A 23825-nucleotide genomic window follows, 5' to 3' on the forward strand; every position below is an offset into this window, starting at 1 on the left:
GTCCAGGGAGCACATCCAATCCCCCTCCTCCAAAAGAGGATAGAGAACCGGGAGCGATAACATACGGAACTTCTCCCGGACCAGGAACTTGTTGAGCTTCCGGAGGTCCAAAATGGGGCGCAAGTCCCCGGTCTTTTTTGGGACCAAAAAGTTACGGGAGTAAAACCCCAGGCCCATCTGATCGCGAGGCACCACCTCGACCGCCCTGAGGCTCAACAAGGCCCTGGCTTCCTCCAGGAGAAGGGCCAGCTGGTTCCGATTGGGAGGGCAAGCCCCGGGGGGCAAGTCCGGAGGCGGACAGGAGAAGTTCAGCGAATAGCCGTCTGAGATTATCCCGAGCACCCAGGCGTCCGACGTGATCACCGACCAGGCCCCGGCAAAGGCCGTCAGCCGACCCCCGATGGGGAGGGGGTGGCTCGATATTGCGGTGAGGGCCCGCCCCCAACCGCCTATCCCGTCAAAAGGACGGCGCGGCCTTGGCGGCCCCCTGCGCGGCAGGTTTAGAGGGGCCGCCTCTACCCTGCTGGGGCTGTCTTCGAGGGGGCGGTCTGGAGAAGGCCGGTGTGGACTTCTGGGGGTATCTCCTCGGAGGCTGTCTGAAGGGACGCTGGGCAGGAGCCTTAGGCTTCGGCTTCACCAGAGAGGCCAGGGAGCGTTCCTGTTTGGAAAGTTGCTCCGTCGCCGCATCCAAAGTGTCATCAAACAATTCCACCCCAACGCAAGGCAAATTAGCCAGGCATTCCTGCAAATTGGACTCCATTTCGAGGGTACGAAGCCACGCCAGCCGGCGCATGGCCACTGCACAGGCGGACACCCTCGAGGCGAGTTCAAATGCATCATAAACCGCGTGGAATAAATATAGGCGCAGCTGGGTCAGGTTGGAACTAAAGGTGGCGAACCGGTCCCTATGCGACTCAGGCATCACCTCACGAAAGGAGGGGAGGTCCTTCACCATCGTACGGAGGAAGGAAGAGTACGAGAAGGCATAGTTCAGGACCCTGGTAGCCATCAGAGAGTTCGCATAGAGACGGCGCCCAAATTTGTCAAGGGTCCGGCCCTCCCTACTAGGCGGGACCGTCGCCGAGACCCGGGAAGGCTGAGATTTCTTGACCGCCGATTCCACCAGGAGCGAAGTATGGGAAAGTTGGCCCTTCTCAAACCCCTTGATGGGAAGGGTGCGATACTTAGACTCCATTTTGGCGGGGACCACAGCGACCGTCAATGGAGCCTCAAGATTCCTCAGAAAGGTCTGACAGAGGACCTTGTTAATTGGAAGGCGCGGCGACTCCCTGGGGGGGGCAGGAAGATCCTGCTCCTCCAAAAACTCCTTGGTGTAAGTGGACCCTTCAGACAAGTCAACACCCAAAGCCGCAGCCATATCCTGCACAAACCTCGTAAAGGATGAGGGTTTAGCAGGAGGAGAGGGAGACCGAGACTTCCCGGCAGAGCCGAAGGGAGAGGCCTGGTTGGAGTATCTGGGCTCCCTACCCGACCCCGACCCCAACGAGGCACAGTCCTGCGACCTCGACGGAGTCGGAGACCGGGTGCGCCTGGAGGAACCCCTCGGGGATCCCCCCGGGGTCCGAGGCACCGAGGCCCGACCCTTCGGCCCGGGCGAGGAAGCCCGAGAGCTCTCCCTGGCCGGAGACCGGAACAAAATGGGGTTATCGACACGCAAGTCCCGTACCTGCAAGGCACCGCCCCCGGCCGGTGACGAGCGACCACGCCGCCGAGGCGAGGTCCGAGACCGCTTAGCCTTCCTCGGCCTGCGCCTCGCTCGAGACCTGCCCGAGGGAGATGAACCCCTCGAGGACCCCGAGGACGAAGACGAAAGTCTTCGTACTCGGCGCCCCTTGTCCTTCGGGCGCACACTACGCTCCGGCGGATCTCGCGAAGCTGGGTCCGAGGGAACTACCGAGGTCGAGGCCGTGGGCGCCTCGGGAGCCGAGGCCCCGGTACCCGAGACCGAGGTCGCCAACTGCGGGGCCACCGGGGCCGAAGCCTCCGAGGCCGAAGCTGCCGAGGCCGAAGCCTGGTGCAGCTGGTCAATGGCCCCGGTGAGCTCCGAGGCGATTAACGCCCGGAGCAATTCCTGGAACACGGGGATTGACATCCCCTGCGGCAAGACCTGCCGCTGCTCCTCAGAGGGCGACCTCGGTCTCGAGTATTCCCTCGGGGCAGCGGACGCTGGCAACTTGGGCTTCACTGAGGCGGACCCACCCGCCGACGAGCCCGAGGATGGCTTCTTGGATGGAGCTGATGAGGGAAGCGGAGACTTACCCGAGGCCTTGGAAGAGGCCAGCTGCTTCGAAGGCACCGAGGCCCGAGGCGAAGCCGACGGTCCCGAAGCTGAGGTCGAGGCCGATGTCGAGGCCGAGGTCAAGGCCGGGGCCGAAGCCGAGGCCGAACTCGAGGCCTTCCCCGGCGGGGACTCTACAGAGAAAAGTTCCGCCATGCGGGCCTTGCGGCGTTTAAGTGCCCGCTTCTGAAAAGTGGCACACTTATCGCAGGATGCCGTCGGGTGTTGGGGCCCCAAACACCGCAAACAGCACCCGTGCGGGTCAGTAATCGAAAGGAGTCTTTCACAGCGCCCGCACTTTTTAAAGCCCGTTACGGGCCGGGACATGGGCCCACAAGAGAGCCGGGAACAAGCGAGGTTCCTCGGCCACGGCTACCGGGAGCCCCCGGTAGTAACGGATACGAAAGATTTTTTTTTTTTTTTTTTGAAAAAGAAAGAAATAAAGCAAGAAAAAGACGAAAAAACGCAGCGACCGTGCGAAAAACCCTACACAGCCGCGGCGACAGAAGGCACAATTAGCACAAATTCTCCACAGGGCTTCTGGCTCCGCGGATGAAAAAGAACTGAGGACCACGAGGTGGGGATGCGCCCTCTAGTGGCAAGAAGGCTAGCACATGCGTGGTGCAGTGTGCAAACTTGAAACTTCTAGCAAGTTTGCTTGAAAAGCTGTCCGCGCTGGGGCTCCGTAGATGACGTCACCCACATGTGAGAATATCATGCCTGCTTGTCCTGGGATAAAGTCATATTTTTGTTTACATTAATTTCTGAATATACATAAACATAACATAGCCAATACTCTTTTTGTCATTCTCAAAAAGGTGAAATCAAACAGCTTGTCTGTGTCAGATGCAAAACTTGCTTTGGAAAACTGACAGTTTCAAGTTTCACTGACACACACACACACACACACAGAAGACCCAGACCCCTTCCTATGCTGGAGGTCAACCTAGCTGACCTTTCCCTGCTCTGAGCTTTGCAAAGAATGGTACAGTGTCTCTGATTCTAACTTAACCATTTCCAGATGTTGCCTCAGGATTTCTCCTTAGAGTTTCTTCAAGTTTAAAATATATAAAATATGTTTTGCAAAACCAATTCTTATGTTCAATATACATTCATACACATCACTCACATTCGTTCGGGGCCCCTTATATCCATAGATCTACACAATATATTTTATTCATATTTAATGCAAGAAAGCTTTTCTTCTATGCCCAGATTGGAATGTGAAATCAAGCTACCCAGCTCAAGCACATCTGTTATCAATTAGACCATGAGACTCAAAGCGGGAAACTGATCAAAGACACAGAAGGGACATAGACCGAACACAAGATGAAGAAGATACTTACAGACAGAAAACCAAAATGGAGTCATGTATATCTATACCTGATTTCCTCTATGATCTGGCTTAATAGCAAAATACATAAAGAGAATATTATTATGCTTTTCCTTAATATTAATCTGTAGTGTGTTTTTCTGGCCTTGGCTACATCTTTATTCAGATTTTCATGTACCCACTTTTCTGTACGTTTCTATTGAGTGTGGCCTTAACTTTCATATGTACTTCTAACTAGTTTACCCAGAACCATATGAAAAGCAGGCATTTTTGTAGAAAAAAAACTCCACAAAATACTCCACAAACACATCTTACACACTATTCATTCCATAGTCCACACAAATGGACTTCCTTGCCTGTCATCTCACAAACACCACACTAAAAAACTCACTAAACTGCATGCTCTGTTACATAACACCAGGTAACTGGACCACAGTGAGACCTGAATTTGAAAACTTCATTTACCAAAACTCTTTAACAGCAGAATATAACCTTATTCTAGGAGATCTAAACCTAGACGGCCTAACATCCACACCAACAAAAAACGGTCTAGCATTTCTCAATGCCTTATCCTTCCAAATCCTAAACCCACAAACCACTCATGAAAAAGGACATCAACTTGACATTGCAGCCTTCATGACCCATCAACTAACCACCCCAGTAATTCAAACACTCAATGGAACCTGGTCCCCATTCCTCTGGTCAGACCACTACACTTACAATTTCAACATCAACTGGACCAAGAACAAAACCACACCTAAATCCAAAAAAATAACATACACCTCACGCAAACATATCGAGCCAATCGTATTCTGGACAAAATAGATGAAACACTCCAGGACTGCGACTCCAAAGACTTCAGCTCTCACTGGAATAATCTGACCACCAACATACTGGATGAACTAGCCCCATTACAAACTAAAACTAGAACCAGTAGAAGATCAGACCAATGGTTTGACAACGATCTGCTCCAACTTAAAAGACAATGCAGACGATTAGAAAGAAAATGGAGAAAAACAAACCTAGATCAAACGAAAACCGCCTGGAAAAAAATTAACAAACAATTTAAACTTCTACTAAAAGACAAGAGGAAAACTCACTACACAAATCTTATAGGCACAGAAACCCAAGATACCAAAAAACTATTCCAAATATTAAAAGACCTAACTGACACCAAACCCTACACGACCACTAACAACACCCCACCCCCCTCAGCTACCCTCTTAGCAGATCACTTCAAGAGCCACCCTCAATTTTACCCCATCCCACCTAAATGAAATCACAATTCATCCCACAGAAAAAGAATTAACAGCAGCAGACAGAACATGGTCTCAATTCCCCAACATACAATGGTCCGAACTCAATAAACTCTACAAAAAATACAGCCATGCCTCCTGTGACCTCAACCACTGCCCATCATATCTCCTTACTACCTCCAGTGTAAAATTCCGTACTCTACTTCTGCAATGGATACAAACTACGTTCACAGATAGCATTTTCCCTACTGACCTCAGCGAAATCATCATTACCCCAATTCATAAAGACCAATGGACCAACCATCCAACTTCAGACCCATTGCCTCAATACATCAAAATTACAGAAGGCCTAGTAGCCAAACTCCTCACAAACTATCTAGACAACCATAACTTACTCCACCCCATGCAATCTAACTTCAGAACCAACTTCAGCACAGAGACACTACTAGGCTCCCTTATGGACACAGCCAGACAACATCTTAGCACAGGAAAAAAATTGCTTATCATACAACTGGACCTGACTGCAGTATTTGACCTAGTTGATCATAACATCCTTCTTCAAATCTTGGATGCAATAGGTATCTGAGATAAAGTATACTCTTGGTTTAAGGCTTCCTAAAATCCAGAACCTACAGAGTAAAATCAAACAAAGAAAAATCAGAACCTTGGTCAAACCCTTGCTGCGTACCACAGGGATCCCCACTATCCCCTACTCTCTTCAACCTATACACTGCCTCTCTCGGAGCTTACCTGGACAATCTAGGCATAACCACCTATAGTTATGCGGATGATATCACCATCCTCATACCATATGATCAGCCAAAGACCACCATGACAAATATACTACATTGAACACTAGAAACAGTTACGACCTGGATGAAAGAACACAAACTGAAACTCAACCCAGATAAAACTAAATTCATCCTCCTCGAAAATGACAAAGTCCCAACCATAACCAACTTAGAACTCAACTCAATCAACTATTCAATCCAAACCACCATAAAACTACTAGGAATGACAATAGATAGATGCTGTACTATGTAACCGCAAATAAATAAAACAATACAGAAATCCTTCGCAATAATGAGAAATCTGAGACAAGTCCGGAAATTCTTTGAAAGAACACAATTCCAGCTTATAGTGCAATCTCTTATCCTAGGACTGCTAGACTACTGCAACATCCTCTACCTCCCCTGCCCTGCCACTATGACCAAACAACTACAAACAATCCAAAATACAGCTCTGAGACTCATCTACTCATTGAGAAAACATGATCATATCACAGAGGCTTACATAAACTCACACTGGCTACCAATCCAAGAAAGAATACTATTTAAATTCTACTGCATGATATTCAAAACCCTAAACGGAAATAGCCCATCCTACCTAAACAACCGCCTCATCCAAGCAACCTCAATCAGACTTAGAAAAACACACTCCCTATTCACACCTCCACCGATCAAAGAAGTAAAACGGACAAAACAATTCGATGGCCTCCTAGCCACTCAAGCCGCAAAACTAGACAACCAAATCTCCAACCTACTGTTAACCACCCCAGACTACAAGATTTTCAGAAAATAAATAAAAACTATACTCTTCAAGAAATTCCTGAAACAGTCCTAACTTCACTTACTCTTAACAACTCTAGAAATGAAAAATGATCTACTCTTTACAACTCTAGAAATGACAATTGTTCTTCCATTGTAACCCCCATTTATATATCTTTTGTAATCCGCCTTGAACCGCAAGGTAATGGCGGAATAGAAATCTCTAATGTAATGTAATGTAATAGTGCCCCCTACAGCCCACGAGTGCCACTACTGCTCAGTTTATAAATCTGGGACATAATGAAAGTGTAGAAAGCCACAGATGGAGTAATTAGGTGGAGCCAATACTACTGGGAAGCAACTTTATTCAAAGACCTGACATGGGCTGTGTCTCGGTGAGAGCCTGCATCAGGGATCTGCTTACATAAACATACATAATAAATCATATAGAAATTAATTGAAATAACAGATTAAAAATAAAAATAATTATACTAATACTACAGAAAGACTATCATTTTTGTCAAAAAATTGTGTGATAAAAGTATAATGTGCTCAGTATGTGTAATCGCCTAAATATTGAACAGGTGACCTAAGTATATATCATTGCATGCCAGTTATACAAACAATTATTCCTCTTGGCCCAGCGAGAACATTACTACTACTACTAACATTTCTATAGTGCTGGTAGGCATACGTAGTGCTGTACAACATATTTAAGAGACGGTCCCTGCTCAGTAGAGCTTACAATCTAAACAGACAACAGGACACGTAGGGGCTTAGGATAAGGGGGTTATGAGTTAAATGCATTTGAGGTGGGCTTTTACTCTGGATTTGAATAGTTCTAGGGACGACTTGAAATATTGACTCCGGCAGTTTGTTCCAGGTGTAAAGTGCAGCAAGAGAGAAAGGGCGCAGTCTGGAGTTGGCAGTAGAGGAGAAGAGTACAGATACGAGAGATTTGCCTGATGAACAGAGTTCCTGGGGAGGAGTGTAGAGAGAGACAAGAGATATTGAGGAGCTAAAGCGTGAATACACATGTAGGTCAATAAGAGTAGTTTAAACTTTATGCAGAAGTGTATAGGGAGCCAGTGAAGTGACTTGAGGCGAGGGGTGATGTGAGCATAGTGACTCTGGTGGAATAGAAGTTGTGCAGCAGCATTCTGAATGGATTGACGGGAAAAGAGATTGTTACACAGGAGACCAGTGAGAAGAAGGATGCAATAGTCTAGGTAAGAGGTGAAGAGGGAGTGGATAAGGGGTTTGGTAGTGTGCTCAGATAGGAAAGGTTGGATTTTGGTGATGTTATAGAGAAAGAAGTGACAGGTTTTGGCAGTCTATTGGATTTGCACAAGATGAGGGAAAAGAGTCAAAGATGGCACCAAAGTTGCAAGCTGATGAGACAGGGATGATGAGAGTGTTATCCACTGAGATAGAGAGCGTGTGTGTGTGTGGGGGGGGGGAGAAGATATAGGTTTGGGCGGAAGGATAAGTAGTTCAGTCTTGGCCATGTTTAGCTTTAAGTGACAACAGGACATGTATTGTAGGCAGCAATGTCAGACAAGAAAGCTGAGACTTGGACTTGAATTCCTATAGAGATTTCAGGTATAGGACCCTGGATTCCAAGTGATAGCAGCATGTCAAGGAGAAGGCAACATATATTTTTTTATGTTTAAGACAAGCAACGACCCAATAAGACCTCTGAGGAAGGCAATTTTATTTTATTTTGCCGAAACACGGCCCACATTGGGTCATTTGTATTTTACACATTACACTTAAACATTATTTGGGGGGGTGGGGTTTGTTATTTTATACATTATTTGGTTTTTATCCTGTAGGTCACTTATGACTGTAATGTATACATACTTTGTGGATTGTTTTTAAGTTATTTGAATGCTTATTAAACTACAAACTGGTACATCCGATCTTCTGTTCCACAATCTTTTGTTGTTTTGCTGCTTCTTTTCCTTTGTGGAACCTTTTGGTACTATTTGGATTTTGTTGTTTTGTCTTCATGGCTAGAAGAGCACAGGCTGTGTTCTTCCATACTGAAGTTGTGCAGTTTCTCAGATACAAATGACCAAAAAAAGTAAAATTATAGAGATACAGATAAACACACACACACTGGGAGAAAAAGAAGTGTCAAACTTTTGACTAAAATCTAGGAAATTATAAAATCAAGCAAATGCTTATTACCATGGTTGAACAAAAAAAAAAAAGCTTTAAAACATCCTGAAGTGACCTGTTTAGGTGTGGTCACGTATACTTTGGCCATTTCAAACAAGTTCAAATGTGGCTTTCTCTTCTTTCCAAAAGCATAATGATAATGCCCATAATACAGTTGGAACGTTTGATGTTTCTGTCCTTTGGAGATTTATTCATGTGTTCTTAGAAGGTGAATACTTCCAGCCACAGATCTTTAATGGCTTAATGAGCCACCTGAATTATTTTTCCTTCAAGAAGGGAAGATGATTCTTAGCTGCAAGTCACAGGGTCCTTGAGGAGCACTTTAAAGGTGTCTTACTTGCTGGTGAAGGGAAGCTACTTTACATCAGAAGTCAGAATCACACAGGCTTTTGATCAAAAGGATCCTGGTGTTCTTTCATTCCTATTTTCCTGTTTAAATAAGAACAATATTAGTTAATATTTTTGCTCAGTGGCCTATCTATTCTACAGAATGCTGTTTGCTGTATAGGCATATCAGGTGTGTGAGATAGTTGATGAATAATTTTAAGCGAGCTCACATTTAATTTACAGTTCCCGCAATAGCGGTTATTAGTGCAGGAGCCACGCTGAATGCTCTGCGCTGCTCCTAATGCTTATAGAGTTCCTATGGGTGTCACGAACTGTGCAGAGCATTCAGCGCGGCTCCCTGACCTAATAACCCTATCGCGGTTTATTAAAAGGGGGGGGGAGGCAGTAATTGTTCACACAATATCTTTTTTTTCTTTTACTTATGGGTCTTCCTTATCCTTTCAGCTTTCTCTAGCACAGCTATGATGATTTCCTTGTTTAATTTCTGACACCTCTCTGAACAGTAATGTGGTGGCTGTGTTAATCCGCTAAAATCCATTATATAAAGGTAATACAAAGAAATAAAACAAATTAAAAAATAAGGTGCTACCTTTTTTATTGGACTAACTTAGTACTGTATATACTCATATCTGACCTGAAGAAGTTTTGTCTTCCAAAGCTTTAAAAAAAACCAACTACATATTACCCTAAGCTAGTCCAATAAAAAGAAGGCATCTTATTTTCCTTCTTTTGTTTTGTTTCTATTTATTACCCATATACTCGTTAACAGTAAACCTAGGGAGCTTAATTAGTATGATACCACTACTGCTTCATCTATGACTCACTTCTATTGGCTGCAGCCTGCACAACATCTGAGACAGCTTTGCTACCTGTTATACTTACTTGACCACTAAAGGCTATGCCAAGAAATGCAGAATTTGTAGACTCTGCCTCAAGCCAACTCTTCATATAAACCGTATATGCTGAAAAACTGCCACAGTTATGTGAGACATTTGCCAACAAGCTACAGAAACACAGTTTCAGAACCAAGCATCAGTTTTCTGGTCAGCCGAGTGGTCCATTCTTCTAAGGCAGGTAAAACAAAAGTTGGTTACCTGCAATAGATGGTCTCAGAGGACAGCAGGCTGAACAGCCAGATGCATAGAGTGCCAATGCAGTATTTCCCAGAAGGTTCTGGAGATGTTTTACAAACAGCTAAGAAAAGGTTCTGCATCCTATCTACTTTCAACCGCATTGAGGGAGGCTTTTTGGCCAGTCCTGGTTTTGAACCTACATCCTAAGACATTATGGTACTCGTAGTCAGTGATTCTACCTGTTGACATCAATGCTGCAGATCCCATAATGCGTCAGGATGGGGTTATCTGAAATCCTGAACTGACCTCATGACTCCCTTCTGGAACTGGGTAACTTGGAAACTCTGCATATTTCTCAGGTAACTAGTGTAGAAGGCAAATCACTATTTTCCTAGCTAAAGGATTTTGAAAAATTTGGGTTCGATATTTAAAGCAAATTAAACAACCAGAAACAGCTCCTGACCACTTAAATTGCTTGTCCAGGGCTGAGCATATTCAATGAATGGATACTGCTGCTGTAAATGACGGTTAGTGCCCAAGCTGAAACTAGTTACTTTGTGTCTGGGGGGCAGAGTCAGCACTTAGCTCAGGGGTAGGGAACTCCGGTCCTCGAGAGCCATATTCCAGTTGGATTTTCAGGATTTCCCCAATGAATATGCATGAGATCTATTTGCATGCACTGCTTTCAATGCATATTCATTGGGGAAATCCTGAAAACCCGACTGGAGTTCCCTACCCTTGACTTAGCTGGTTAAATGCCAATATTCAGCCCTTAACTGGCTAAGATAATAACATAAATAGGATCGCATAAAACACAATCCTCTCTGTGCTTGGTTCATCATAGCTAGTTACATATTGCACTTAACTGGCTATGTTTTAGCTTACTGCATATGCCTGGCTATTCAATGATGGCACCCAGAAATAGCCTGGCATTGAATATCAGAGAGTAAAGCCAGTGGTGGTCAGCAAAATGCTAATCACCACTGCCTAAATATCAGCCATTTCTTATTTTGGAGAATTCTCAAAGGATTTGCATAGTGGGTACTTGCCAATGGACTTTGCCTCTTTTCTGAAAAGAAAAGCATGAGCAAACGTTTCAGGAGATAGAGCAATGTATCGCAAACTATGTGCCTCCTGAGATTTCAGGTGTGGAGGAGGAGAGGTGTCTGCTGACTGCCTACACAATGTGCCTCTCGCGGCAAGAGGCTCATCCTGTAGGCAATCAGCCGGTACCAGTGCCTCTCCTTATCTCCATGCATCTTCCCTGCCGGCACCCCCCACTTGCAGCTCAGGGCTCATCTGGAGGGCCTTCACATATGTGTGTACATCAATGTGATGGCATCACGCATGTATGTGACATCATTGCATTGACGTTTGCACACTTCTGGATGCCTCAAGCTGCGGCCACTACGTTCAGTGTGCCACGGTTTGACAGTTTGCGGGTTATTGAGTTAGAGAAACCAATCTATAATCCCAGCTCTAAACGTGCAGAAGGATGAGCTGGGCAAAATATTAAGCAAAATATTGAGCCATGCCCCAATGCCTACCCTATTCTGCTGCCTACGTTTTTGAAACTTGCCCTGGGGGAATGGTACCTGCTTGCAGGTTGTTTATTCCTTCTAATAATGCAAATTTAAGTGCAATAGGGATGGTATGCTGAATGATAGTTGTCCATCTGTGCTCATGAATGTACTGCAGAAGATGTCAATCACAGCTTTTCAACTCCTTCCCTGTGGTCTCTGCTGCCCCCTTCAGTTCTTCCTTCTGCAGGTGAGCATGAAGGTGACTCTCTGATCTGCTCCATTATTTCTTTATTGTTTTGCAGTGTTTCTTCAGTTTTTCATCGTGGATTTTTTTCGCAGCTTAAAAGGACTACTTGCTTGGAGAGGGATAGATGTTGTAGTCTGCAGCTAGCAGGTGTATCCTTCGGAGACTTGTACAACCAGCCTGTGATGATTTGTGGAGCTCAGGGTTTTGGGCCCTCAGTACGTGCTTGCTTCCTCGACTTGGTCAGGAACCTGAGTGCAGACTGTTAGGCATCAAAAGCATTCCTTCAGGGTGCTCACAGTGCAAGCTGCAGCTTCACCTCTCCACTTTTTTTTTTATTGCATCGGTCGCAGATCATGGGGGTTAAGGATCAGTTCAACTAAGGTCTGACTGGCAGCCCGAAGACCTCAGCGTGGCAAAAAATCCCTCAAGATCCATTTACACTTTACATTTCCTCAGCACATGGTCTATGAGTACAAGCTGTGACTGTCTTTGGGGAAAATCGGGGGTGGGGGGGTGGGGGAGGTCTTGAAAATTGTATTTTGACTATTTCTGCAGTTAGATCTTTGATCCCCTTCCTCTAAAATCCTATTTTTAACATTTTTGGGTCAGCCTGAAGTGTTTGAAGTCGTTTTCTGATTCCAAAATGCTGTTGCGGCAGCTATCTTGGCTTTCCGATTTTTTTTTCTAAGTTCTCCAACTTCTTTTTGCCTCAAAACTATTAGGGATGGAGTCCTTAGATCCTAATATCCTATATTATGCCTTATTTGCACTGGTTTGGTGGCTGAAAAGCACCCTTGTGCCATACAGCATGGTATGGAGGGGCAGGAACTTCGGGCTTAGCCCCTTCGCAGCGCTTTAGGGCTGAAGAAAGGCAGATGGTCCTGTTTGGGGAAAGATACACCTTCTGGAGCCATGGGACAACGGTACTGTGCACTGTAAGGGTGTAGATGCTCTGCAGCCCAAGAAAAGTTGGCTACCCCATATTAAGAGGGAAGGAGAGTTGCTCTCTTAGGCCTTTGCCCAGGAGTTCATTAATCTTTTCTGGCAGGCTTATGCACAGGGCTGAACTCCACCTGTCAGGTCCACTGGCGAGTGGCCCAGCGCACAGGCCCCACTGAATCCTCAGAGCATTTATTTCCTGAGAGCAGAGGCTGTTTTTAACTCTGATGGTTCATCTGACAGGGATGCAGGGGATGAGGGGTCAAATCTGATTCCTTTACTGTCCCAAAGTTAGGCTTTCCTGGTGGGAAAGCAGCCTCTTATAGAGAGGACTGGGAGGTGATTTCAGTCATAGATCAGGAAGAGGATCCCTCCGTTTGTTGACTCTAAGTCCTCTGCATTGCTAGAGATTATTACTGAGTCCCTTCAAGAGCTGAAGATAGACCCTCTGCAAGCCTCATCCTCTAAGGGTTCTCTTCTAAGCGGGGTCTGGGCACAATCCACATCGTTTCCATGGCACCTGAACATAAGGATCCTACTTAAAGAGCCCTGGGGGACCCCTGTAGGCTCTCTTATGGTGGCTAAAACCACAACTAAACTGTATCCCATGGATCAGGAATTTCAGCAAATGTTTGCTTTGCCAAAGGTGGAAAATAGGAAAAAGGATCTACAAAATTAGAATGGTCTAATGTCTGGCAACTAAAACTCAATACAAGGAAGTGCAAAGTGATGTATTTGGGGAGTAGAAATCCAAGGGAGCAGTATGTACTGGGAGGTGACAGGCTGACATGCACAGATGGGGAAAGGGACTTTGGGGTGATAGTGTCTGAGGATCTGAAGGCGATGGCTGTAGCTAGAAGGATGCTGGGCTGTATAGAGAGAGGCATAACCAGCCAAAAAAAAAAAAAGGTGTTGATGCTCCTGTACAGACAGGTTGTTGGCGAGACCCCACTTAGAATACTGTGTTCAGTTTTGAAGATCACATATGGCAAAAAATATAAGAAAAAACAAACCACGAAAAGGAAAATCAGATTTTCAACTAATGTAAATCGTACTTGATATGAACAGTCTGTATATGCAATTCTATTTATCGCAAGACGTCAAACACCCAAAGCACTACTTATATGATTTTTTGTGCTCTTACTGGGGTTTGATATTTATCATGGGTCTTTGCGTGAATATTATTTTTATTCAATGCAGGCACAATTACTTTTTGTTTCTTCTATATGGTGGTGAGCTAATATATTTAAAAAGAGCACTTAGGGCATGAAAAATTATATAAGTAGTGCTTTGGGTGTTTGAGGTCTTGCGATAAATAGAATTGCATATACAGACTGTTCATATCAAGTACAAAGAATATAAGCGGTCCAGAGGAAGGTAGCAAAAAGGGTAAGGAGTTTGATCCAAAAGGCATACAAGAAGAACCAAAAGGCGTACAAGAAGAAACTGGAAGATCTGAATATGTATACTCTAGAGGACAGAAGGGACAGGGGAGCTACGATATAGACGTTTAAATACTTAAAAGGAATTAATGCAGAACCAAATCTTTTCTAGAGAAGGGAAAAGGGTAAAACGAGAGAATGACACTGGGAAGGGTTCCCGCGGTAAACCATGGTTAGTCCGCGGGAATGGGAAACATGTGGCCGGTTTACAGTGGAAATGGAACAAGCCTTCTACCACCCCGCAGGAGTGGTAAAAGGCCTTATTCCCATGGAAAAAAAAATTGCACCAGGGTCAATAATAGCAGCAATGCCTCTTCTCCCCATGGATCAGCATCTCCACCCCAGCTCCCCTCGAACCTATCTTACTCAAATGACCCCTGCACCATGCCAAAAAATCTTCAAGGCATGGGATGGAGGGGCAGGAACTTCGGGCTTAGCCCCTTCGCAGCGCTTTAGGGCTGAAGAAAGGCAGATGATTCTGTTTGGGGAAAGAAGCCCCTCCTTGATGTAACTTCCTGTTTCACAAAACCAGAAGTTACATCATGGAGCTTGTCGGTAGAAGGCAGGCCTCGGAACAGGCCTCTGAAGATATTTCAGCATGACAATTGTTTTACCTGAAGGAGCCAACCGTGCTGATGATGAAAAATCTTCAGAAGCCTTTTCCGACACCTTCCTTCTGCTGATGAGTCCCTCCTTGATGGAACTTCCGGTGTTCCAAAACTGGAAGTTACATCAAGAAGGGGGTTCATCAGTAGAAGGAAGGCCTCGGAACAGTCCTCTGAAGATTTTTCGGCATGGTGCAGCTGGATCTTTTTGGTAGGGTATGCGCATGGGGGGGGGGGGTTGCCACTATCGTTGTACCGGGGGGGGGGGAGTGCTGGCTAGCTCCAGAGCTGGTGCTCAAGGAGGGTGCTGGATCTGGGTTGTGGGAAGAGAGGTGTTGGACCAATGAGGGGGATCTGGGGCTGGGGTTGACACTGGAGGGGAGAGGTACTGGACCCATAAGGAGGGGGGGGGGCTGGAGCTGAAGGGATGAGAGAGGTTCCAGACCTGGAACTGGAGGGAAGGGAGAGGTGCCAGATTCACAGCTCAGAGTTGGAGGGAAGGGAGAGGTACTGGATATGCAGCTCAGAGCTGGAGCTAGAGGGAAAGGAGAGCTATGTTGGACCCATGGGAGAAGGGCCAGAGGAAAGGGAGAGAAGTGTTGGATCCTTGGGGAATGTTGAGAAAAGGGAGAGAGGTACTGGACTGTGGAGTGGGGGAAGGCTGGAGGGAAGGGTAAGCTAAGTGTTCAAGCCATGTGATAAGTGCTGAGGGAAGGGAGCGAGGTGCTGGATCTGCAGGGAGGAGGAGAGGGAAGGAAAGGCAAAGAGAGATGCTTAAGCAAGAGGATGAAGGGAGTGAAATATTTAACACAGTGAAGGGGTGGAGGGAGGGAGGGAGGAAAGAGAGGGCAAGACACACATTGATGTAAGGGTATAAGGGGGAGAAGCTGGACACAAAAAGATATATGAAAAGAGGGAAGATGGTGGAAAAGGATGGGAGCATAGGAGCAGGGACACAAAGGAGAACACTGCATGGGGGTGGTATATGGACACAGAGGGAAGATAGCTAGATATGAGAGAAAAAAGGAATGCAGAAGAAAGATGTTAGACTGGGGGGGGCTTAAGGACAGAGAGGATTGACACTGGGAACAGATGGGATAGGAACACAGAATAGTTTTGATGATAATGGCAGGGAGATGGGGAAATTCTAGAAATGGAAGTAGGAGAAGGGATATGCTGAACATGGGGGGAAACATACACAGAGGTAGAAGATGAATGGTGAGCATGGGGAAAGAAGACATGTCAAATGGTCAGGAGATCCTGAGAGTGAGTTAAGAGTAGACAGAAGGAAACAAAAACAGAGCCTGAAACTGATGTGATTTGAAGAATAAAATGACAGACAACAAAAGGTAGAAAAATAATTTTATTTTCTATTTTGTGATTAGAATATATCATATTTGAAATATGTGTCCTGTTAGAGCTGGAGTTAGACATAACTGGGGACTTCAAAGCTCAGGCCGTATTGCTTTAGCTTCCAACTGGCTTAGGGCTCTCTCTGACCTGGGCTAGTTGCCCTAGAGTTGCACTCCCTTAACACTATTCCTTCCATGTGTGACTGAAGTATTCTGTTAGCTTGATTTTTCTATGTAGCATTCTTTAGTAATTTGGCTTTTTCAGTTTTCTCGATAGTGGAGGAGATGTTTGTAAGGGGAAGAGAAAAATGGGTTTTGTTGATCCTTGATCTATATTATTTGTGGCTTATAAAATACCAATTGTACAGAATATTGATTCCTTTTACACTTTAATAAAATAAGTTCTGTATAAAATTGTAACTATTTGAGGAGAAGGGTAAATAGTGGGGCACCCCAGGGGTCTGTGCTGGGACTGCTGCTTTTTAAAATATTTATCAATGATCTAGAGCTGGGAATAACTAGTGAGATAATTAAATTTACTGATGACACCAAACTTGTGTGGATGGGATCAGATGGTTTGCGGGGATGGGGTAGTGACAGGGAGTGAGCTTGTGGGGATGGGGTGGGAATGGGGACAGTGCTCATGGGGATGGGGCAGGGGCAGGTACCAAGCTCGCTGGAACAGGGACAAATTTTTTACCCGCGTCATTCTCTAGGTAAAACCATAGGGCATGAATTGAGATTGTGAAGTGGTAGACTCAAGAGTAATGTTAGGAAGTTATTTTTCATGGAAAGTGTGTTGGATGCCTGGAATGTACCCCCCCCTTCCCCCAGAGAGATGCAGCCTCCAGAATTGTACACAATATTCTAAGTGAGGTCTTACCAAAGTCTTATACAGGGGCATCAATACCTCCTGTTTCCTACTGGCAATACCTCTCCCTACTTTTCAACCTGTTGGGCCACCTTAAGATCATGTATGTAAAATAATGTAAACCGTTTAGGTTTAAACGGTATAGAAATTTTAAAAATAAATCGATAAATCATATACAGTAACACGCAAGTCACGCTCTTCTGTCGTGCACTTAAGTTCAGTTCTTCAACCCCTAACCTGTACTATTCCCTTGGGTTTTTGCAGCCCAAATGACCTTGCATTTCTTAGCATTACATTTTAGCTGCCAAATTTCAGACCATTCTTCAAGCTTCGCCAGGTCTTTCTTCATGTTATTCACACCATCTGGCATGTCCACTCAATTGCAGATTTTGGTATCATCCGCAAAGAGGCAAATCTTACCTGACAACCCTTCAGCAATATCGTTTATAAAAATAACAGGCCCAAGAACAGAACCTTGAGGCACACCACTGGTAACATCCCTTTCCTTAGAGTGATCTCCATTGATCACTACCCTCTGTCGCCTTCCACTCAACCAGTTCTTGACCCAGCCCGAGGGCACTCAACTTATTTATTAAATGTCTGTATGGAACACTATCAAAGGCTTTGCTAAAATCTAAATACACCACATCAAGCACACATCCTCTATCCAATTCTCTGGTCACTCAGTCATAGAAATTGATCAGATTTGTCTGACAAGACCTACCTCTAGTGAATCCATGTTGTCTCCAGTCCTGTAATCCACAGGATTCCAGAAACTGGACCATTCTCTGTTTTAAAAGTGTTTCCATTAATTTGCACACCACAGAAATCAGACTTACCGGCCTGTAATTCCCTACTTCTTCCTTACTTCCACTATGTCAATTTTAATTGAAGCTTTGCTTTAACTAACTCTAATTTTGGTTTTATTTTAAAAATACAGTCACAACTGAAAATAAGATGTCTTCCATTTTATTAGTTAAGCTCGAGAAGGTGGTTTCTAGTTGTTTTGTTGGTCAAAGAGTTGTTTTTCAAACCTCCTGCACACGGATTGAAGTTCTTCAATTGTCCTTTCCTTAAGTTTCAAGCAAAGGGCCTTTTCATCCAGCTTTGATGATAGATGCCTGCAGTTCGGGCACTGCTGAAAAAAAAGATGATTTTTAAAATTAAATGGTACAATGGCAAGACTTTTTTTAAATATCACAATCAAAAGTGATTCAAACACCTGGATAATTTGTTCTTAATCTGTATGGCACTGAGGGTAGTTATTAACATACATTATGGGCATAGCATATCATATTTACTAGAGAATGACACGGGGACAACTGTTTCCCCCGTCCCTGCAAGTTTTGTCACCGTCCCAGTCCCTGTAAACTCTGCCTTAACCGCACAACCTCGAACATTTATGATTTTAAAGTGTTTGAGGACAGAGCTTGCAGGAGTGGGGCAGGGACAGGAAAAGAACTCGCCGGGACGGGAAAATGAGTTCCCGCGAGGACGGGGAAAAATTTGTCACCGTGTCATTTTCTAATAGTTACCAAATAACACACCTAAATGGCAAAATCATATATTACTTTACCTTAACGCAATGTATTTTATTGCCACACAAGCTACATAATTTCATTAATTAATGTAGGGGCCCTATTACTAAACTGCAGTAAATTTTGTGCTTAATTTTTGCATTAAATATGCAGTAAAATGAGGTAAGTGCAAAGCCCCTGCAGTAAATGCAGTGGGCATGTCCAGCATCTGTCCTGCATTTACCACACAGGGCAGAGAGTTACCACACTGAATGGCACCACATTACATGCAGTGGCAGATTACGGGTAGTTCTGTGCTATCTGCCACTACATGTGACATGGTTAGGCTTACCAGATTTTCGGAAATGAAAATCTGGACCCATGGCCCTGCCCCCAGGCCAGCCCCATTCTACTTGAGTCATGCCCCATTCTGCCCCCCCAGCCCCACCCCCCTCAACCTCGTCGGGACGACATCTGCGCATGCCGTCCCAACATCTCTCATTGCTAGAAGCTTTTCAAAACCCGGATAAAAAGGACAGCTCAAAAAGGAGGACATATCCGGGGAAATCCGGACATCTGATAACCCTAGACATGGTGCTGGCCCAGGAAACAAAGTCCAAAAGTATCATTGTCACAGCAGTGACACTTGTCTCCCTCCACCATATCTGATGATCCTTCCCCCGCCCCAACAGTGCCTACACATTTCAAATATTTCCCCCCCTGACATGCCACCTGGACAATCTATAATGTCGTCAAGAGTATCACTTTTAGTTGATAAGAGATTCTCTTGATGGGTGTTTTGGAGGTTTTCATAGTAAGTGCAGAGCATAACCCTGAGCTACCACCTGGCACACCCACTGGTCTGATGTTACAAGAGTCCAGTATTCGTGAAAATAAAGAAGTCTGCTGCCGATAGGAAGAGTTAGAGGGAGATCCAGGGAGACAATGGCTATGATCTCCAGAAAAGAGTCAAAAGGATGACTGCTGTTTAGACAGACTGAGAGTGTGACTTGTGGACTTTGTTGTCTAGAACAAGATCTCTGGTTAGTTGACCTAGATTATAGTGATGTCTAGCATTGTAATATGAGGTACATCTTGAACTGCTAGAGTGTCTGTAGAACGATGTGGAAGAATGAGATGTCTGTGCTTTTGAAAGAGTTGTCATTGTATCATTATGTCATTATGCTTTTTTCATTTTATCTGCAGCTTCTTTAATTCTCTCTCCAAATGTCTCCCTTACAAAGGACATTGGATATTTGCTCCTGAAGTTTCTAGATCAGAAGCCTGAAGCCAGGCTATTTTACACATGGCAAATGCAACAGCAGAAGCTCTGGAGGAGATGTTGAAAGCATCAAAAGTTGCTTAAGCCATGAACTTCCTGGGTAGCTTCTAGAATTGTTTGAATTGGTCTGATGATAGATATATCAAATATATGGATATGTAGAACTGATATTCCATTATTTTGTTAATGAGCATTGTATATTGGAAGGTGCATTTACCAAAGGAATCTAATCTAATCTAATCCTTAGGTTTGTATACCGCATCATCTCCACGTTCGTAGAGCTCGACGCGGTTTACAGTAGGAGAAATAGGAAGGAACTACAACAGAGGGTTAGAGGTAGAAGTGTGAAGAAAATTTAGAGGACTTGGGATGCCAAGATATAAGAGTTTCCTTGATTCCTAAGTTGGAGGGAGACTTATATTTTTTGAGAAAAGCCAGGTTTTCAGATGTTTGCGGAAAACTTGGAGAGGGGAGGTAAGATTGTTCCAGAGCTCAGTGATTTTGAAGTGGAGGGAGGTCCCTAGCTTTCCTGTGTGGGAAATGCCTTTTAGCGAGGGGAAGGATAGTTTTAATTTGTGGGAGGATCTGGTGGTATTAGGGTTTGAGGAATTCCAAGAAAGAGGAATAAAGGGAGGGAGGATACCATATAGGATTTTGAAAGTTAAACAGGCGCATTTATAGTGGACCCTGGCGATTATCGGAAGCCAGTGGAGCTTGGCCAGGAGCGGGGAGACATGGTCAAATTTACTTTTAGCGAAGATGAGCTTGGCCGCGGTATTCTGAATCCGTTGGAGTCTGTGGAGGTTTTTCTTAGTTAGGCTTAAGTAGATAGAGTTGCAATAGTCCAATCTGGAGAGGATGATGGATTGGACAAGGAGGGTAAAATGTTTTTGATGGAAGCAGGATCTAATTTTCCTCAGCATGTGAAGGTTGAAAAAGCATTTTTTTACCAAGGATTGGAGGTGGTCATTAAAGGACAATGTGGAATCAATGATGATGCCCAAGATCTTACTCTAGAACTCAAGCTGCAGAGAGGAGCCAGAGGGTAGTGGGATGGAGGTGGGTAGGTGATCTAGTTTTGGACTGAGCCAAAGAAGTCTTGTTTTGGACTCATTCAATTTCATTTGCACAGTGTGGGCCCAGGATTGTAGGTTCATTATACAAGAGGATATGTTCTTAGACAGGTCGGTGAGGTTTGAATCGGTCTCGAGGAGTGAAGAGCCTTGTGGGACTCCACAATTCGGTTTCCAGGGGGAGGATGAGGTGCCATTCATGTTAACAATGTAAGAACGAGAGCGGAGGAATTTAGAGAACCAACCTAAGACTGTGGAGTTGATACCTATCTCAGAGAGTTGGTAAACAAGAATATAATGGTGAACAACGTTGAAAGCAGCGGAAAGGTCAAATTGTAGGAGGACGGCAAAGTTGTTGAACCCTTGAAATCAGGGAAGACAGTAGGGATTCGGTGCTGAAGTTAGGACGAAAGCCATATTGATAGGGTAAAAGAATAGAGAATCTCTCTAAGTATGATGAGAGTTGGGAAGAAATGATGGACTCTAGCATCTTGGTTAGGAGAGGGATATTTGCAATTGGGCGATATCTGGATGGTATGAAAGGGTCAAGGTCAGATTTTTTCAGTAGTGGGGTCAAGGCGATATGACCCATTTCTGGGGAGAAATGGCCCAATTGAATGTCTTGGCCTCTCTTCCATGGGGAACAAAAGTACAAGAATGGGAACTACATGCACGCTTAAGAGCAGACTCCACAACTAGGGAATGGTGTTGAAGCTGAGGAGTTCCAAAGCCTGGACATGTTGGTATCCTGTACATGGTGTCTATTTTCCTTGGGGCAACCTGTACTGATAAGGGAGTCTCCTAGGTTTTAAGAAAAGCATCTTTCATGATTCTGTGTAGAGAGGCTTTGATGCATTCATTTGGAAGAGTTTCATAGTCAAGGAGTTCAGAACGAGGCTCCTCCTTAGTCTCCATTTTTATAAGAAGTGCATGTCCCATTTGGCAAAATGCTCTGTGCTGCTCCGACTTTCATTGGAACTCTATGACCATCGGAGCAGTGCAGAGCATTCAGCGCGCTGGCAGGCGCTAAAAACCTCTTCCACGCTTTTTTAAAAGGTGGGAGGGGGATTGTCATTTATGTAATTCTGGTCTATAAAATGGTGTCTCATACTGGGGCTTAAAGTTTTAGTCTAGGGCATCAAATTGCAGGAATTGCAGACAAGAGGTACAATCCACTTATCTCACTACATCAGTCACAATGGATCGTTCTGTTTTTTATTCATGCACTTAGAAAATAAAAATAGCCATAATGTAACAATTGACAAAGAAGACATAAAGCACTTTAGGATATTTAGCTAATTGGATCAATGAAGTGGCTAAGCATCCTTGTCCATTTTAACTATAAAAGGAACTGAACATTATGTTTATTTTATTGCGATTTATTGACCACCTTTATGAAGATATTCACCCAAGGTGATCTACAGCAGGTACAATTTAACATAAAGGGCTCACTATTCATCCAACGGTGATCAACATTTTGCTGACTGCTGCCGAAGTTATACCTAAAAATTCAGTTTCAGGGCTTGTCCAGGCTTCGGCATTACATTTCTAGGTATGCAGAGCCAGCAAAACTGGGCAATTGTGATATTCAGCACTTAACGAGCTATGAAGAACCACATAAAGATGAGATTGCATTTTATGCAGTCCTATTTATGCAGTTATTATAGCTGGTTAAGAGATGAAAATCGGCACTTAACCAACTAAATGATGACTCTGCTCCCCAGAATGCTCCCCAAATAACCAATTTCAGTTTGGGTGTTAATTAAACATCGTCAGCAGTATCATCTGGTTAAATGCCGCTGAGAAAAATGCAATATTAGTCCTAGGCAGACAATTTAAATGGCCAGGAGCCTCTTTTGACCTTTTAAATCATTTTGAATATCAGGTCCAAAACTTATACTTTTGTTAATAGCATAACAATAGTAAAATGACCAAATATAAACCTAGTAATATGATACAGTATCAGAAGTATTTACATATACATTTTACAACACTGTAAATCATATAACAGAAATATGATGTCTGTAGCATAGAAAAACATAAATTACAGAAATGATGTACATGATGTGGTCATCTGGTCAGTTTGGGCAGCTTTGGGGCACTTAGATGCAACTAAAACAGGTCTAACTGTTGGCGTCTAAGTTCCCTCTAAGAAAGCTTTGATTATTACTGCAGTACATCCAGGTTTAAGCCTGCCTGATTCCCACAGTAAAACTGTGACTGAGTTCAAAGAAGAGTGGGATGAACACAGAAAATTTAGAATCAGAAAATAATATTAAATATTGAACTAGGCCAGTTACTGGGCAGACTTGTACGGTCTGTGTCTGTGTATGGCCGTTTGGAGGAGGATGGGCAGGGGAGGGCTTCAATGGCTGGGAGGGTGTAGATGGGCTGGAGTAAGTCTTAACAGAAATTTCGGCAGTTGGAACCCAAGCACAGTACCGGGTAAAGCTTTGGATTCTTGCCAGAAATAGCTAAGAAGAAAAAAAAATTTTTTTTAAAAATTTAAATTGAATCAGGTTGGGCAGACTGGATGAACCATTCGGGTCTTTACCTGCCGTCATCTACTATGTTACTATGTCACCCATAACACACGCCCCTTTGAGCTCTGGATGCACAGCAGCTTAGAAGTACTGCTGCACATTCATAAAGTTGGTTTTGATTAACGACTTGGACATCCCTTCTATTAGCATGTCCAAGTGCTGACTTAGGCAGGTTTTAGGACGTTTTAAAATTTTGATTATGCCCCCCAAAGCACATATGTTACTTGGATTTACCATGAGAAAACTGAAGGCAGGAATTTTCGATGGGCCAGAGATCAGACAACTTTTAAATGACCCACATTTCATAGCCTCAATGAATGAAATCGAACCATATGCCTGGTCTTCATTTGTTCTTGTTGTGAAAAACTTTCTTACAACAAGAAGGCAGACA

The 23825-nt window shown here is 44.3% G+C and overlaps 1 protein-coding gene across 8 annotated transcripts in view; it reads right to left on the reverse strand.

The window, feature by feature from the left end:
* Nucleotides 1-6657: 6657 nt before the first annotated feature.
* LOC117357501 (uncharacterized protein PFB0145c-like) overlaps nucleotides 6658-23825 on the reverse strand; it is a 122571-nt gene continuing 105403 nt past the window's right edge. For 6 of the 8 annotated variants that reach the window (XM_033938205.1, XM_033938208.1, XM_033938207.1 and 3 more), the window contains 2 exons: nucleotides 18054-18157; nucleotides 6663-9048 (listed from right to left, as the gene is read on the reverse strand). In XM_033938205.1, coding sequence (XP_033794096.1) covers nucleotides 8997-9048; nucleotides 18054-18157 — 156 coding nt within the window. In that variant the 3' untranslated portion in view covers nucleotides 6663-8996. Of the gene's footprint in view, nucleotides 9049-18053; nucleotides 18158-23825 lie in introns of all 8 variants that reach the window. The other 2 variants (XM_033938212.1, XM_033938211.1) reach the window with 2 other exon arrangements.

This window comes from Geotrypetes seraphini, chromosome 3 (assembly GCF_902459505.1).
Source record: "Geotrypetes seraphini chromosome 3, aGeoSer1.1, whole genome shotgun sequence".
Lineage (NCBI taxonomy): Eukaryota > Metazoa > Chordata > Amphibia > Gymnophiona > Dermophiidae > Geotrypetes > Geotrypetes seraphini.